Raw genomic sequence first — 17,902 nt, 5'->3', positions numbered from 1 at the left:
CATTCTTTAAATATTCATATATTTTTAAACAAAGACTTGAATAACTTCAGTGGCCTCTTCTTGGCATTATAACTGAGTATCTTAACATCTGGTATCTTTCAGTGTTTCAAGCTTCAGGCAGCAACAGGGTGTGATAATAGAGAATGTAATTCAGAACTATGGGAAGTAACATCTGTAGATCTTGTAAGGTCTTTTTAATGTGAAACTCAGTGGGTTGGTCTCAGTTTGATATTTGCATTATCCTTGTACAGAGGAGAAGTAGTCTTAGCATATGTAGGAAGACACAGATCTATGTTTGAGCTTTGTTATCTTTGAATGCACAACTGCAGAGACTCTGGATAGGCATTCTTGTCTACAAAGAGTCAAAATAGTAAATTGAAACTCTTTGAACATGCAACAACAAAATTGTTGGTATGTTTGTCTTGGAGAACTCTATCAAGATTCAGACTAATTTTATAACACCCTAATCTTGTATTAATATTAGGACCAGGACTGCTCCTTGAACCACCTTTAAATATGCATGCATTGAAATATGGAACAAGTACCATTAAAAGTCTGGTGTATGTTGAATTGCCTTGACTGTCAGTCAGCAGAATAATACTGTGCATATTCATACAAAGTTACTTCTTGCATATAAAAACATTTATAGAATGTGTCCTTCTTAAGAGATCTGAAAATGTCTAACATGAGACCATTAAATATTCCTTTCACTACTGTTCCTTTCAGTATCACACTTTGCAAAATATTATTCAGTTACAGCTTTTGGCTCTGGAATTCACTGAAGGAGTTCATATTAAAGCTTTTGGCTGGAATCACAGAGATTAAGTCAGTGCTTTTTATTGTTATTGTCAAAGTTTTTATTTGCTGGCTGAAAGCTTTTAAAGTAACTTCAAATGTTTCCATTCTAATTGCTTTCCAAAAATTTTAAATCTCTACTATCTGCAAACTGTGTCTGATGGATATTGAGACTATATAAACAAAATATAAATGACTATTTTTCTTTCAGATCTTACTCAAGTATTTTATCCCACTAAGAATTTTTTTGGCTCTAAGCAGAGTTAGAGAATGTGTATGTATACATATATATAGGCATAGCCTCACTTATATAAGGAAAAATATAATAATTAGTGTGGCAGATGTTTGAGACTCAAAAATTGGAATCTAAATGGTCCCCTGAATTAAAAGCTTTAAGATTTTAAATATCAAAAGATCGTCACATGTGTGATTCTACACATATTTATGAACAGATTCAATAATTAATGAAACACTAATGAGATTATTCATTTGCCTAAAATTCAGGATTGAGAATGTGACAGCAAAGATGGGTACTTCATACTTTAAACTTTTGTGCTGCTGTGTGTTGGCTTGTTGATCATCAGTGATATGGTTGTAAGCAAATGTGGCTTTCTGGCATGAGATCCCCTTTGGTTTTCTACAGGGCCTGCATTCCCCCCAGGTCATTGCAGGACCCTGATATGGTGTGATAGAGAATCCTGATGGGGAAGAATTGGAGAGAAAAAACTGCTGTATAGCAGGTTCTGGTGGCCAAAGTCACCAAGGCTGACACTTCCTGGGTGGCTTTTCACAAGTCCATGAAGACATGTCCTAGCAGATTTCTAGGCAGAATCTTGCAGGAAATTAACCCTCTTCCAGAAGACATGAACTACTGAAAATAGGAAAACACTGTAATCTGTCTCAGAAAGCAGATTGATTCTGTACTATTTTATAAAAATAACTAAGCTTAAATTTGTTCTAAAATTTTGAACAGAAAATCCCAAGTATAAACTTGGCACATATAGTATCAGTTACTTAATGGTCCAGTATTTCATGAAAGTGTTCCAAAATGGTGTATCTTGCTTACAGAAGCACTGTCCCTACCCTTGTGTGTTCACACAGAGAGTTTGCTTTTAGATGAACTGAGATGCCTTATGTGCTCACTGATATGTGGTCAGAGGCTGACCCAAATGTCTTCTGCCTGCATCTGGTCCAACTCTCCATCTCCTTTGTGCTCAGTAACTCAACCCATAACCTCCTAGAGCTGCCTGTTGTCTGTGGTGAATTGTTGGCATCCTGCCACAGGAGTGAGTCCCAAAATTTCTGTGGGTACTGACGCAGTGTCAAAATCAAGGCTACCATTTTGCATTCATCCTGAAATAAAATGCCTTCTTCATTTGCAAGGTTTAAGACAGCGCTTCATTCACTTAAAATGATGTGAATACCTAACAGCGCTGCTGGTGTGGCACCTCTCAATATTCTGCCTCATTTTTTCTAGCAGCAAAATCAAAATAGAATACTTGTATTTTATAAAATAATATGGATACTGTCTAGTGCTTCTGAAGTATTGAAACTTCCATGCTCTTACAGAAAAGAACTCTCTGCTCCTACTATGAACACATAATAACTTAGGAGTAAAGCCTCTACAGAGATTAGCTGGATATCCATCTAGAAGAGAAAGGATTGGAGAATTCTTGTATGTTTTTCTATGTTAATTGAGAAAATAATTTGTGTTTTCTGATGAGAACACCCCCAGTATTTAATACATCTGGTGAGGACACTGATGTTCGTAGATGGTGATATTATTAAAAATTAAAAAAGTTAATATTATTGAAAAAAAAAAAAAAAAAAGAAAAACTCCCCTACCCAGCCCTCCTCCCACTCCTTCTACTTCTGCCAGAATAATTTTAGTGTATATTGTTTTGTTTGGAATAATCAGGCTGAAGTAGCATTAGTCCAGCTTCTCATCTTTTAATTACAGACAGTTTATTGTCTATGCTGTCCCACTTTCTGCATGGTTCCCCACCAGCCAGCTAGACTTAGCAATCTCCATTAATTTAATTTGGCATTTCATTCAATCAGACAGGCTGTGAACATGATGAATTTTTTTTTTTTTTTTTAAATAACACAATGCTCATTCTTAATTGATGTCCTTATCAGACATTGTATTTGCCAGAGCTGTAATTATTGGTCAGGCAGCAAAATCAAATCTGCCCAAATGCAGTGAAGATGTTCTCCAGTGAAATTATTAAGATACAGTACTTAGACCTGCAAAGTAATTTAGTTTTGGTCTGTAATTACATCTTTTGGGATTGTTATCTTTCATTTTACTCATAAGGGTAGTGTAACCTCAGAGGAATTAATTTGCCAAATATGAAGATAAAACTGAGATTCTTGCCATAATATATATTTGTGCTAGTTGGTATTTGAAAACCACAAATATGCTCACACCATAAAATAATGATTTTATTAATGGCTATATTTAAAAAAAAAAGGGTTTTAATTTTACTGCAGCAATACTGTGTGATCATTTGAGGGTGCCATTTTCCATAAGCAGTAAATTGGCATCAGAAATAATAGAATTTGGATGTGTAACTATCTAAAATACATACACAGGAGGTCATGTAGTGCTGTGATAGAACTGGTTTAGAGCTTGTTCTACAGGCAGTGAGAATTTTGACTACAAATACTATCCTGACAAACTTTAATGTGTATTTTGACTAGATATTAACTAATAGTTATGAAGGGATGGCTGGTGTCATGATAATTAAGTCCGAATTCTGTTTTTCAGGAAGGGTTGGGATAAGGTTTCCTTTAATTTAAAAAAAAAAAAAAAAAAGGTCAGTAGGGAGTGGATTCTGTCATAACTATACATTTTTAAATTTATTCTCAGATATATGATATGTAGTTTTTCTTTGAGTATAGAATTGCAGTCATTCCTTTTAAGCAAAGTTTAAGTTGATGGATTATCTATGAGTAGATGATAAAATGTGTTTCATTCCTGTTTTGGATATATATTTTAAGTTTTTCATTTGGGACATTTATTCACGTTTTATGTTTTGTTATCTTGTGCTGGAATAATAACCTTACCAATTGTGTTTCTTCCTTGGGGTTGCACTATTAAATAGCAGTATTGTAGAAAGAATTATTTGGCATATGTAACAAATTTACCTGCTGAATTAAATTTTCTTGATGAGTGTAAAAATATTATTTTAAACATTCAATTTTTTTCCTGTTGAGATGCTCAGATAAAAGTCTGTGCTCCTTTATGTGTGGTTTTATGTAGCTTATGTATTTCTGTATTTGACTTGAGCAAATGAATAGTTGGATGTGAGTTCTAACATTTTTCAGATTAGGGTTCCACCATAAGTCAGTTGATTTAAAAACAGGTTGTAAAAAATACTAATGACTGAACATTGTAAGTAAAATGATTTCTCCATGAAAATCAGTAGCAAAATTCTGATTAACTTTTATAAGTTCAAAATGTTATTCTTTGTGTCCATAATAGTAACACCTTCAAATGTTATTTGCTTTAATCTTACAGCTTTTTTTAAACTATTCTAGTTTTGTGTTGTGAAGTTCTCTTTTGTCTGTTTTATCTCTTGCTGTGATGAGTCAATCACAGTTGCCAAAGAGCCCAGAGAGTGGCCACAATTGAGACTTTCTGAAGACTTTTTTAGTTGGAATTCAGACTCAGTGGACATTTAATCACTGATTTTTATCCCAAGCTGCCAAGGGTTTTCTGTGGCATTCATATCAGAATTCTTCCTTAAAACAACTGCTCATTAGTCTCAGCTTTCATAACCAACCAATTTTTAAGCTCTGGTGAGTACAAAGGGTAGTTTGAAAATCCAAATAGCATTGTGCTGTGCCAGTTCCAAGTGCCTTATTCCTTGATTACAAACAAATAGCCCAACATTTGGCCCCAGAGGTTTGGTCTAAGAAAACACATTTGGTAGAAGTGTGGCAGTGATACAGTTTTTATATCCCCAGTGCTGGGCAGGAGTTGATTTGGTCTTCATTAGAGCATGTGGTGAGGAATGGGAGAGGGTGAATTTCCCCCTTGCTTTACGAATGTACAGCCTTGCTAGAGAAGCTGAGTAAGGCCAGGTGTTTGGCTTCAGGTCTGGCAAGAGAAGAGCTTCAACCAGCTCTTTTAGAATGAATGAGTTTTCTGGACATGCTTTATACAAATAGTTAGTAAACCAAGCATCCAGTCTCATTCCAGTCTTCCTGTCTGTCCAGGGGAATTTTAGCAGTGCAAAGATTCAGGTGCCCTTCCAAAATACAAGAGCAGATTGAACTGTTGTAGTTTTAATGCAGTGATTTGCATGAAGCTGTGATTCACAGCAAGTTCAGAAGAGGCTTTGTTTGTGTGCAGTTCATTTCCTGAAATGGGCAGATGAGTGTGGTTTCCATGGGTTGGTGGTGGCAGTCAGCTGGGTACTCCCACTTAATGTGTTCATCAAAACTGAGCAGAGAGTTTGAACTGGAACCAAATGAAAAAAATTGTAATGCAATGGTGTGTGTGTTGCCAAAGGAAGCTGGAGACATTTTACTCTTTCCTAGTTACAGGGCAAGGGTTCTTTAGATGAAAAAGTTTAACCAAAACCTTGCTAATTGCTCTGGCAAAGTTCTTTGCAAAGCATCCCAACACCATCCCAACACAGGGACAGCTGGACTAGGTGCTGCATCTTACTCTTCTTCTGTCCCAGGGAAACCCAACAGGAGGGAGCCTCTGGGAGTCTACCTGGGCCAGCCAAATTGCTGGGTCTCCCCTTAATTTGGATCCCTGCTGGCAACCATACCGATGCTCTGAGCTGTTTATGTTCCTTAAGAAAATAAATGGAGAAAAATACTGTCTGCAACAAGAATCTTTTCACAAAAAATTATTTTACTAAAATAGGCAAGAACCCGTTGTTCTATTTAGAATGATTTATAACTGTTCCCAGCTGATCACAAAGTGTTTCTAAATTAAAAGCCATTAATTATAGCCTTATATAGATACAAAGATATGCAAGAAGTGCTTTGTAATTCCAGCTCTGCACTTCAGGTGAGAGCTTTTTAAATTACTTGGACCATTGGAGCCACCTGCTTGACTAAATGCTGAGGGCCCTGTGTTTCAGTACTCATCAGTGCATTGCAGTGTTAACATTGTTACTGATTTTTCTTATTTCTCCAGGGCAAATACTAATTAATGGATACAATTCACAGCTGATTAGCTGTAGTTTCTTCAGTAATTACATTCGCAGACTAACTGTTCAGAAGAGGATTTCTAACCCAGTTCTTATTTCACTCTAAGCTTAATTTGTTTTTTGAATTGTTTAGGTCCTTAAGATAATAACCATTTTATTTTCTTTTGTTGTTATAGGTACCATTAGATAATATGGAAGTTTAATCTTAGAAATACTCACTGATAATTGTTATGTGCCTTCAATGGATTTCTAGTTTAGAGGCAAAAAATAAATGTGTAGAATATTAGTTGTGATCCATACTAACAAAAGCTGAAATATTCCAGTTTCTAACATCATTACCTGAGTCATGCACAATGGGGTCTTAAATATTATAGCCTAAGAACAGAATGACTTGAAGGATATGTACCTGTAACTTTTAGCTTTGACATTTTTAGTTATATCATTTGCTTCCACAGTCTTAATAAAATGGAAAATTAAAGTGTCACTGTCCCCTTTGTTTTACTTTAATAAAACAAAAAAGACGAAAACCACCCTGGCAATCAGAAAGCAGTAGCTGTGCTGTGAGCAATATATGTCCATCAAAACAATGTAGAATTTCACTCTTCAAGGAAACAATCAGCCACTTTTCTGTTTTGAGGCACTGGAGCCCTTAGGATGCTAAAGTCATTAAAATAGAGTAGGGTTTGTGCCCACTTATTTATCCAGTGTTAGAGTAATGCTTGCCTAATGTACCTTTGCCCTTAGTTATCCTTTGAAAACTTAATTTCTTTTTTATTTTTTTCTTTTTTATTTTTTTTTTTTTTTGTTACTGTGGAAAGAACAGCTCCATTTGAGCCATTTGAGTTTTTCATGTAAATCATTCTTAGCTTGCCACTAACTGACATGAAAAATTCTATCCTGTCGATCGCACTGTTGAGCTGAAGTAGTGTCTTTGTGCAACAAATCCACACACACATCCCCAAGTGCCAAAACAGTCATTTGAATGTGCAATTTTACTTGAATTTTTTAATCTCCAAACATGGGTGACATCTGGGCTTTTAAAAAATGGATGACATTACTTGAGTATCTGCATAGCTGGGGATAACAGAGTTTTAATAGCTATGAGGCAGCCTACATATTGTGCTAAGGCCTCTGTTGCTTAACATGTGTTATAGGTTGAAAGATTCAGAATGATAAGTACAAAAATGGAATTTGTTACTTCACAATGAGGGATCTCATCTTGTATTCCTTCCCTCCCCTATGAGTGTCTTAATTTAGTTGATGTCCTGTTTAGTCAATCTAACAATTCATCAGGTGCACAAGACTCCAGTTTTTTTTTTGTTTTGTTTTTTATATCTCCTTTTAACTTTGTCTTATTGCCAGAAGTGAATGTTTGAGTTTTCAGAGCAAGAGCCTTTCTTGAAAGGATCACTGGTCCTTCCAGTGAGAAACTGGAGAGACTGAAACATTTCACTGCTAAAAACAGTCAGGCACAAGTGCAGCTGTAGCAAATAGAGCTGAAGCAAAGTGGTTTTCCTTTCAGGACAGGTTCAGCTACTCTGAAAGCACACCAGAGTTTCTTGCTTGGAAAGAACAAGCTGTGCAAGTGCATGGTCCCCCATCGCCAGGCACTGGCTGCAGAGCTTGTGCTGCTGTGGGAAGTGTTTGCTGTTGTGGGGCTGAGGAGGGGGGGCAGGTCCACCAAGATCTGGCAGGATAAGATAAAGTCTTCCTAAAAATATTTGTTGTATTAAACTAAAAAAATAGTTAAGGGAGGAGTGCTCGGTGTGGCTTTAGCAGCAGTGATGTGGTAGGGACAGGGGCTTTTCCTCCCTCAGCGCTGCCTTGTGCTGTGCTCTGTGCCTGGTAGCAGCAATGTGCACATGGGAAAGTTTTACTGTAGGTGCCTGACATGCCTGGTGTCTGTTCCTTGAAGCAAAGACTTTGGACCTCCCTCCTCTGGGAACATGTATGGGACTGGTTACCAGCCTACAAGCCTTTGGAGGTGCTGTTCAAGGGCATAAGGCACAGTATTATGCTGATAATCTCTTTCTTGTCTGTGTTCAGTCTGTAGAAGTAAAAGTATCTATCTTCCTCAATAAATGTTCATACTGGAGAATTTGGAGGAAATGACTGGCATCGGAGGAAATCCCTTGTTATCACTGGCATGTGGAATGAGAGTTGCTTCTCAGGGGGAGCAAGGGGCACTGGGCACAGGTCTCAGTGTCAGACAGTTTCTCTGATTTGCAAAATGTTCTGTGTTAATGTTCACTGGGAAAGTGGGAGCTCCACTTCAGTGAAAGATAAACAAAGGGGGATTGTTTGGCTTTTCAATGTTGTGGAAAGAATGGGACTTCAGGAACAGCATTGCAGATTCTCATTCTTCTACTGGCCTTCAGCTCCTTGGAGCCAGGTCTACTTGGAGTAGGAATACAGCAGCTACAGCAATCCTCTGGGTCAGGATCACTGGCAGAAATGTTATAATGTGCATCAAAAAACATGTAGTAGAGTAGAAATACCTTTCCAGGGGGTCTCTTCCTAATGGATTCTTAATTTCCAAAGTCACCTTTAGGTCTCTGGGGTGGCTTTGCTGCATGGGCAAAAAATGTTGAAGAGATACACATTAATATCTTCCTTGTAAAGGCTGGAGGATGCAGAGTATGTATAATAATAATAATAATAATAATAATAATAATAATAATAATGACGATGATGATGATGTTGAATCCAGTTGTGTTCCGAATTCAAAGAACATCTGCAAATACTTTTTATCTGTTTGTTGTTTTGGTTTTGTTGTTTTTCTTCCCCCAACCTTTTCTATGCCAGTGATGGGGTAAAGAAAAGTTTATCATTGCATACATTAAATCCAAATATTTATTTTTCTTTCAGTTTGGAAACAATAACAACTACATGAACATGGCAGAGGCAAATAATGCATTTCTTGCTGCAAATGAGGTAGATGTTTTTATTTTTTATCTCTGCTCATATTCTGTGGTTTGCGGTGATAATTTAACAGACTTTGAATGGATGAAGAGTGAAGTGCCGAATTTCTGTGTGTTTTATGGAGCACAAAATAAAGACTTTAATGAGAAAGAAAATAACCTGACAGCTCTCCATTACTAGTCAATTTAGCTGTCCATAAGGCTGTTACTTACATAGCATGTCAATAGAAACAAATCTGCTTTATGTATGGAAAAAAATTATGAACAGAAGGAAACAAATAAAAGGCACAGTAGGTGTACACTTTGAAAGCAAGCTTAGTAATAGTCATTACTAGCTAATGTTCTAATTTTTGTTATAGATACAAATGGTTTAATTTGGGTTCTCAATACTCATACGAGATAGAAAACCAAAGCCAGCTCTGTTGCCTGAAGTTTATGTGCTACATCAAGGAATCTTTTGAATCCAGGGTCCACAACAAGCCCAGAGGCTGGGCTGGTGGAGGCTGGCTGGGCTGTGGAGATGATGCATTTGATCACTGCCTTTGAGAATGGAGACAGGAGAAAGTGTGGGAACTGCGGGCTCCATGTATCTGCTAGGTGGGGCCACCTTATAACCAGTTAAAACACAATCATCACACTAATCCTGGCCCCAGTGCAGACAGAAGCTGCCTTTGCTCATCCTTGGAACCCAAGCTCTTACTCCTTGCACTGCCTTGCATGTACACAGCAATATGGAGAACAAGAACTGTTTAGAGGCTGCATCTCATAAATGATCTGCCCAACATGAGGAAAGGGTAGAAAACCAGGCAGCCCTGATTTTTGTGTTGTAAGTGGGGACTCAGTCACAGGTATTCCTGTGCACTTCTAAAGCAGTGACCTCAGAGAAAATAAACAGAAAGGTGTAACAATAAATATGAAGGTTAGAATTAAGGGTAGGATTTTATGAATCATTTATACAATGGTCACCATCTCTTTTTACCCAGCAAAACTGCTTAGATATGGGAATATTATTTGGCACTAGCTCCAGTGTTATTTGTGATAATGAACACAAACCCCATCTGTAATGACAACATGATGTTTCTTTCTGTAGAATTTCTTTCCTACATTTGAATCAAACATTGATGAAAGCTCTGCTGCCAGCAGCTGTTCAGAGACAATTTAATTCCAGCTGTGATAATTCACCGTGTCAGACATTGGCTGTTATATGTTGATACAACAGTTCTCCAGATTTGCATTTTTATCAAAAGGAACAAATGTTTTGAACATTTTGGTACAGATGGCATTTAACCATGCACACAGTTTTGGTTTTTTTTTTTTTTTAATATATGTGTAAGATATAAATATTTGAAAAGTAATAACTTTAAAAAATGTGATTGGTAAGATAAATCTCACAAATGTTATACCATCTTTTGGTCATAACACCACCTTTATGCAGTCCCAAATTGCATACTATTCAGGCTCTTTTTACAGATTGAATAGCCCAGTGATTTGGATTTAAAGCTACTTCACTAAGGGGGTTGCTTTCTTCTTAGATTACATCTATTTTATTCTCAATCTTATTCCTGTTATATGTTTGTTTATTGTTTTTGTTTTTTTAAAAATATATATACATATCAGGATAAATTATACACTCAGAATTAAATTCAGATTTTAAAATCTTAAGGTATTCATCAATTTACTCTCCCATTTGAGCTGTAAGTATTAAGATGAATGCTACTTTTCTAGGTAAAAGAATGTATTATTATTTAGCTGTGTTATATATTTCTGCAGCTGTCCTGGAATTATTCTGTTAGATAGAGAAAAAAGATCTAGTTCTTCTAATTACTAATATCTCATAAATATGTCAAGTAAAGAGAGGTTCAAATGTACTATAATAATACTGATTTCACTGAACCCTTTTGCTTGAACAATGAATAAAAATATGATTAAGTGTTACTCTTCGTATTAAAGCGTGAACCTTACTTTGCAATTACTGCATTACAATGTATTTAATTATAGTGGTTTTGCATTAACATGAATGTAGCTTTCTCTGTATTATTTTGGGCCTGAGCACTGCTGAGCTAGAATCCCATTTATTTCTGTAAATAATGCCTTAAGAGTGTAATCTTAGAGCACATTCAGGCTTAGAAGCCACACATTTGCTTTATGTTTCCTGTCTCTATGTCATGATTACTACGACTCATTTTAAAGCACCTTAAATATTTATTGAAATAATATTTCAAGTGTTAATTACAGTGGTAATGAAAACAGCCAAATGCCACATATCAAGAATGAGTGTTTATCCGTATTGTTAATGTGATATGTTAGATTTCATTAAGCAGTAATGGGGTAGCAAATGAGTCACAAATTACAGTTGCATCTGTTACTAGACCACATTAGTGCCAAAATAACTGCAAATGCAGCCATAGGGTTATGTTCATTAGCCAACCACTTCTCCTGGCCAATCCATCCTTTGTGTTTGTGAACCACGGGGTCCATGAGAAGAAAAATTCACACCTTTTGTAATATAGCAGTGGGGAAGTCAAACAGCTCCCTAATCCAGGCCCAGCCTTCACATCCAGAATTGAGTTACAGCCTTGCAGTTGGAGCGAGATGGGCACAGTCTCAGCAGACTCTGACAGTGCTGCAGACTGCAGCAATCTGGGACCCCATCATTTCTGGTGTGAGACCAATAATGACAGCTGACAGGTTCTATATGCAAGCAAAGGTTTTTCTTGTGTTTCAGTTTCCATCTTCTCTCAAGCGGTTATTAATTTATATCATCATTAACAGTTTGAAGGATGACAATTTGCAGCAGTTAATGAGATCTTTCACTGAACTTATCATTTTTAAATTAAGTGGCATTAAGTCACTCTTTCAAACAATGTAATTAATACATAAAACAATTCTCCCTTCCGCCCCAACCTGAATCCTGAACTAATGCAAACAAACAAATCCCAGAGCAGCCTTGCATGTCCAGAACAAGACAAGAGTGCCTATTTTAGGATTGCCAACTGCCCAATTTGATCAAGGCAGTCCTGATTTGGGTACATTTAAAATGGCCTAATTTCAAGCATTGAATTTCAATTATTAAGTAGCAGTGGACCTGAAATAATACATGAAAGTTCATTTAACTCTAAAAAAATTTGAATAAGCGTAGCTCATTTGTTTCTCAAATAAAAGTCAGCAACGTTGAAGCCAGACACAGACTCTGAATAAAGATTATATTTGACAGACACATGCACACGTACAAACATGCACAAACCCTGAAGATAACTGGCAGTAAATGTTTTGCTCAAGGCATCTTAACAGGTGTTTAGTTCATAACAAACCTACTGTTCAAACAAAGCTGGCTCGCTTCAGAAAGCACTGGAAGCTGCTGTAATCACCCTCGTGCTTTCATATGTCTCTCCTCTAAATTGCAACCTCTGTTTAAAAGGCTTCACTATATTTTGGGGATGGAAAACAAATAAAGAATGGTAATATTTCATGTTTGTTAGTGGATAAAAGCAAACAAAAGATGTGAAATGGTCAGTGTTGACTTCCTGTTGTTTGTATGCTACGAAAGTGTCAGTGTTTTATGAAGCGTGAGAGTAATGTAAGCTGTTTGTGCTATTTTACTAACATATCAATAAAGTGGCAGTTTGTTATTCAGCCAAATCCAATGTAGCTGATATTCGGACTAACAACAGACAGATGTTGCTAATTAAGTGCACATTAAAAAACTGTTAATACTGATACTCCATTTAAGCCATATGATAATGAGACTTAAATCTTTAATCAGAATGATCCACAGACCCATTCAGCATACAAAACTTTAAAATTTTGCTGGTTATTATAGAGTTTGCTTTTGAGAAAAAACTAAGATTTGGACTTCAGGTGTGGAGGTGACTGCTGAGCCCTGTGTGCTCTAACACTGTTTGCCTTGTCGTGTCCTTTTCCAGCAGACGTTCCATACGCCGAGCCTTGGGGACGAGGAGTTTGAAATCCCACCCATTACCCCCCCACCTGAGTCAGACCCCTCACTGGGCATGGCAGACATACTGCTCCCCTTTCAGGGCCTTGGTGACCAGCTGCCTGCACAAGGAAATGAATTTACGCCTCAGTTTCCCCCCCAGAGCTTGGATCTTCCCTCTATTACAATATCCCGGAATCTCGTGGAGCAAGACGGCGTCATCCACAGCAATGGATTGCATATGGTAGGTCTGGTTCTTTGTGTGTTCCCATTGCCTAATGGTATCTGTCACATGTAGGTCTGGGCCATCTCTCAGTTTTCATTGACCCCTCAGAAGATCTGTGTGTTTTCTTGGGTGCCTGACCAAGCTTTTGTTCTGTGTCATGTTACAGGCGTGTTCTGGATGTTGTTGTTACACAGCAAACAATGATTGGCTATTACTCAGCTCCCTAAGGCAGTTGCCAAATGGTTAAGGGTTAAATACTGGTGGATTCAGCAAGACAAACATGTTTGTTAATGTACAGTGCCATGCTATACTGTTTGTGAACAGATCTCTTGTGAAGAAGCAGTCAGGCTTTACAAACACAGTATTTTCATTTTCGGAATGGACTTGGAAGCCCATATCCATTGGCATCATGTGCATCCCAAGTGCTCCTAAAGTTCAAAAATGTGTTATGCAGTTGGCACTGGCATTAAGAATTGAAAGACCATAGTGTTGGCCAGGGCGAACTACAACATTTAGAATGAATTGTGTGTCTGTATTTGAAGAGTAGGACCCAGATCTGACATCCATCAGGATATTTTGAGAGTGCAGTATTGAGAGTAGTTCAGAAGGAGAGCCAGCCACAGTATGGCAGCAGGAAAAAAGCAGCGTATTTCCCTCTATCCTGTATATTCCATGGGCTAAATCTTTATAAAAGGGAATTCATTAATTTTTTTTCATACTCATAATAGAAGTGAGAGGGATGTATTGCCTTGACAATACTCAGAAATATAGGGCCATAAAAAAGATTTGATGTGTCCAGTGCTCTTGCTGGCCATAGAGGCTGGGACAGGGTGGTCTTCTCTTCCTGAGCTGTGTCTGGGTCCTCAGGAATAGGGAGGCATGATCTGGGTGTGGAAGAGCTGAATGATGGGGACTGTGAGGCTAATTCCAGAGTTAATTAGACCAGTCAGAAGCAGGGATGTGTGGAGTTTCCTCCAGAACCTGTACACACTGTAGGGCTGCAGTCTCCAAGGGAGGTGCACAGGACAGATCCCATGTTATTGCAGTGTTTTCCTTTGGGCTCAGGGGGATCTCCCAGTGTGGGTTTCTGAGAGCTTTGTGCAGTAGCATCCACACAGCCAGCCATGAGACACAGCTGTGAGCCAGTTCATCCTACTCAGCATTTTAAACTCAGTGCTTACAATTACAATTAGTTTCTGTGTTGCATATTGAAGAGCGAGTGAATGTTTAGCTTGAACAGATATTTTACATCAACTGTATTTTTTTCTGATTAGCTCTTTTATATAGGACCTTTTGCTGAACTTGACATAGTGAAAATACATATTTACTGCTGGACTGTAATAAAGGTTGTGTTATGTTGTGATTTCTTTTTTATTATCCTGGCAAGTGAAAATTAATTAAAGATTTACAAACCAACAGGCAGTAAATATTTTTCTGTAATTCTAGAGGCTGCTGACTTAATTGCAAATTTTTAATATTTCTTTGGAGGTCATAAAGAGTAGCTTGTACTAATTCAGGGTGAACCACATGCTGGTCACTACTTAGATACAGAATTTAGTTATTCTGTGGATCCAAAACAGGCACTGCCTAAAACAGGCCTTGAAGGATGTGGTGTTTGTTTTAGATCTCATTTTTCACTGTACATATTGTGTAACTTCTGAAAGAAGATCAGATTAATAAAACCTGAGAGTTAGGAATGTTGTGCCTGAAAACAAAAGTAATGGAGTGTGTGTGCACAGAATACAATGCAACTTGGTCAGAAAATATTGTGGGCTGGATTGATGTTATGTGTCCCAGTATCCCCTCAATGTTATTGAGTGGTTTGTAACCTGACCCAGTTTTGCCCTTTAGTTTTGCAACCTTTCACTGAATGTGATTCTTCCATGAGTAAATGCTGTCACCCTAACACTTCCAACCAGAATAAGCCTTTAGATTATGTATTCCTTCACTCACCTCTTCTGGTGCTCAATGGGAGGCTTCACATCTTTGCCTTTTCCCTAATTTCCCAATGTTGAAATTAATGGCACAGTTTACACTGACTCCAGTGGTAGGATTTGTTCCCATACAGGTCAGTGAAAAGATGTAGAGAAGCTCCTGCCTTTTACCCCAGTAGCCCAGTGGCATTTTTAGGGTGATTTCCAGTTCAAAGCTATGGATTGGGAACTTGTGTGCTACAGTTTTGCTGCAGAGAATTGATGAGGAATTATTTGATATGGAGGAGGCACATAGGGAGGTTTGTATGTCAGACATTGCCCACAACTACTTGATTTGTTTCATGCTGTTTCATGCCCTGCCACTGTATTCTACTCAGTAGACTTTTTCTCATCTGTTCATAAATGCAAGGTAGCTTTGGGAAGTTTAAAAACATTAACCAAGGGTCCTTACATAGCTTTCCTCTGAACTCACATAGTTCTCTTTAGTAGTCAAATTTTCCAGCAGTTAATCTGTATTTCAAAAATAAAAAATGGAAACATTATATCATATTTTATGTTGAAAATGTGCACTTTATTAAACTGGTAAATATTTATTAATAATATTAGAATTCATCCTTAAATTAGACATTTCATGAATTACCTTGCCTTGGAGCTATAAAAACTTTATTGCAGTAATAAAAAAATGTAAAGGAGGCATTTTGACTATGAAATTTCATTTCATGGTCAATTGAATTTACTATATCTGAAAGAACTAAAGATGGGGTTGTAAAATAATTATGATGTTCGTATACACTTACAGAACAATGTTCTTATCCAGCGAAACTGGGATAGTCTTATTTAAATGCTGTGTTAATGGTGTACTGCTAATCACTAAAGCTTCTTGAGCTGAATACAAACTTAAATAATTTTAATATTAACTGCATTGAGTTTATTCCTTATCTTGTGAAGCATTAGAGAGCTTTACTGTAAGCAATATTTAATTTAGGTAAATGTAGTCTTACCCTGCTGCAAAGTCTGGTACAAGAATTTCACCTTGAGAAATGTCATGAGATTTTAAATCACAAATGTTGAAAAAATAAAATGGGCTTGGACAGAATTATGATTAATACTGTGTGTCTTTGGCTTTTTTCTATGTACTACCTGACATGTTCACCTATAAACTTGAATGCAGAATCGCCAGAGGCACGGTTAAAAATAGGTTATGTCAAGGTTTTCCTATGTCTCCCTTAGGGTATGGAGTTGGCTAGGTACCACATAATGCTTCTGCAAGGATCTCACATATTACTCACAGGAAGACACACACTTGAAAAAAAATGAGAAAGAAAAAAAGGTTTAGCATATTCTTTATGTACTATTATATTGAAAATAGCATTCATAGTGCAAGAAAGATATCTATATATTTATACTCAGCATAAATATGACTTAGCAATTACTAAAGATTGTTATTGGTGAGTTAACCATTGTTTATGTTATCATGGTATACATTCTGTTCAAAGACTGACAATTTGTCACAATGCTGATTAACTTCATTATTATTGGCAACAAACAACACATTTATCTTTACAGCATTTTTTAACGTTTAAAAACAGGCGACAGCAACAAAAAGAGGAGATAAAACGGAGGCAGTTTGATTAATTTTAATATTTTAATAACATGCAAATAAAATTCTAATGTTCAAAAAAGAGTCACTGAAAAATGGAGTGTTGATGTACATTTGACTTCAAAGAATGTGTGGATTTACATGATGCAGATATTATCCCTATAAATATTTGAATATAAATAAGCAGAAATCAACAGCAATATCCTCATTAAAAATCAACCCCCAATATTTTATATTAATGCTCTGTTTTCTGTTGAGCTGCCCATAAAAAATTATTTTAATCTGCAAACTGTGGCAATTCTATAAAACTACAAGTTTTGCTCCTGAGGGTTCCTTTTTTTAACACCTCTCTCTAATCTGCCCAGCCTGCTGAGTAGCATTGACATCAGTAGTACATCAATTTCAGAAAGTGGATTATTTTTACTAGACAGCTATTGTGACATATTGGGTCAGTCATAAATGAAAGATATTCATGCAAGCATGCAATACTTGTAATGAAGTCTCACTCTGACCTTCTGTATGATTGATTCTGTAATTTAGTTTTCTCAGGCAGTGCCTGAAATGAAATGAAATCATGTTGAACAAGTTTTGAATACCCACAGTGCACCAGGAGAAGAAAAATCTGCAGCCCCAGAGGCTTGAGAGAGAGCAGCTGAACGATTTATCTCCATGCTATTATAGCCTTTGCCAGCATTCAACATTTCTTTTTTTTTTTTTTTTTTTTTTCTTATTTGGCTTAAGTACTTAATTCTGCAGGTAGCTGTAAATGGGAAAATAAAATGCTGTTCAGATTTAAAATGACAGGACAGGAGTATGTGCAGGGGACTGATAAAATATCTTGAATAGAACTGACCTTTCATGTAGCTGAAAGTTACTGGGGGATTCATCCTCATAATTACCATATAGATTATTTTTATTTCTTTCCTGCAATGAAACATTTCAGAGAGCAGTAGTGCTGATTGAATGAAAATTGAACTTGTTAACATTCTTTTCAGCTTAGCCTGTTGTACATAACAGAAGGTTAGCTTTGATGAATTTCAAAATTCTCTTTCTGATATCTAAGAAATAGACAGTAAAATAATTGTCTTTTTTCAGTCTGATTTTTTCTTTTATTCAAAAACGTACAATTGTTAGAAAAACAGACTGATAGTTTTTTATATATTGCTCACTACATTACTTATGCTGATAGAGAAAATGTGTTTCCTATTTGATGAAGATTTCAGCCTGTTTATATTTTATAATTGTTGCAGTTCTGCCAGCACAGTCAGGATTCTGCAGAGATAAGGCTAATTCATAGTGGAATATGCTCATCTTTAAT

The 17,902-nt window shown here is 36.7% G+C and overlaps 1 protein-coding gene across 3 annotated transcripts in view; it reads left to right on the top strand.

The window, feature by feature from the left end:
• TOX3 (TOX high mobility group box family member 3) overlaps positions 1 to 17,902 on the top strand; it is a 74,257-nt gene that overhangs the window by 40,111 nt on the left and 16,244 nt on the right. The window contains exons 2-3 of one of the 3 annotated variants that reach the window (XM_032750542.3): positions 8,838 to 8,903; positions 12,817 to 13,068. In XM_032750542.3, coding sequence (XP_032606433.1) covers positions 8,838 to 8,903; positions 12,817 to 13,068 — 318 coding nt within the window. Of the gene's footprint in view, positions 1 to 8,837; positions 8,904 to 12,813; positions 13,069 to 17,902 lie in introns of all 3 variants that reach the window. The other 2 variants (XM_032750541.3, XM_072934435.1) reach the window with 2 other exon arrangements.

Source organism: Taeniopygia guttata, chromosome 11 (assembly GCF_048771995.1).
Source record: "Taeniopygia guttata chromosome 11, bTaeGut7.mat, whole genome shotgun sequence".
Classification (NCBI taxonomy): Eukaryota; Metazoa; Chordata; class Aves; order Passeriformes; family Estrildidae; genus Taeniopygia; species Taeniopygia guttata.
This window is presented reverse-complemented; position numbering and strand designations above follow the sequence as displayed.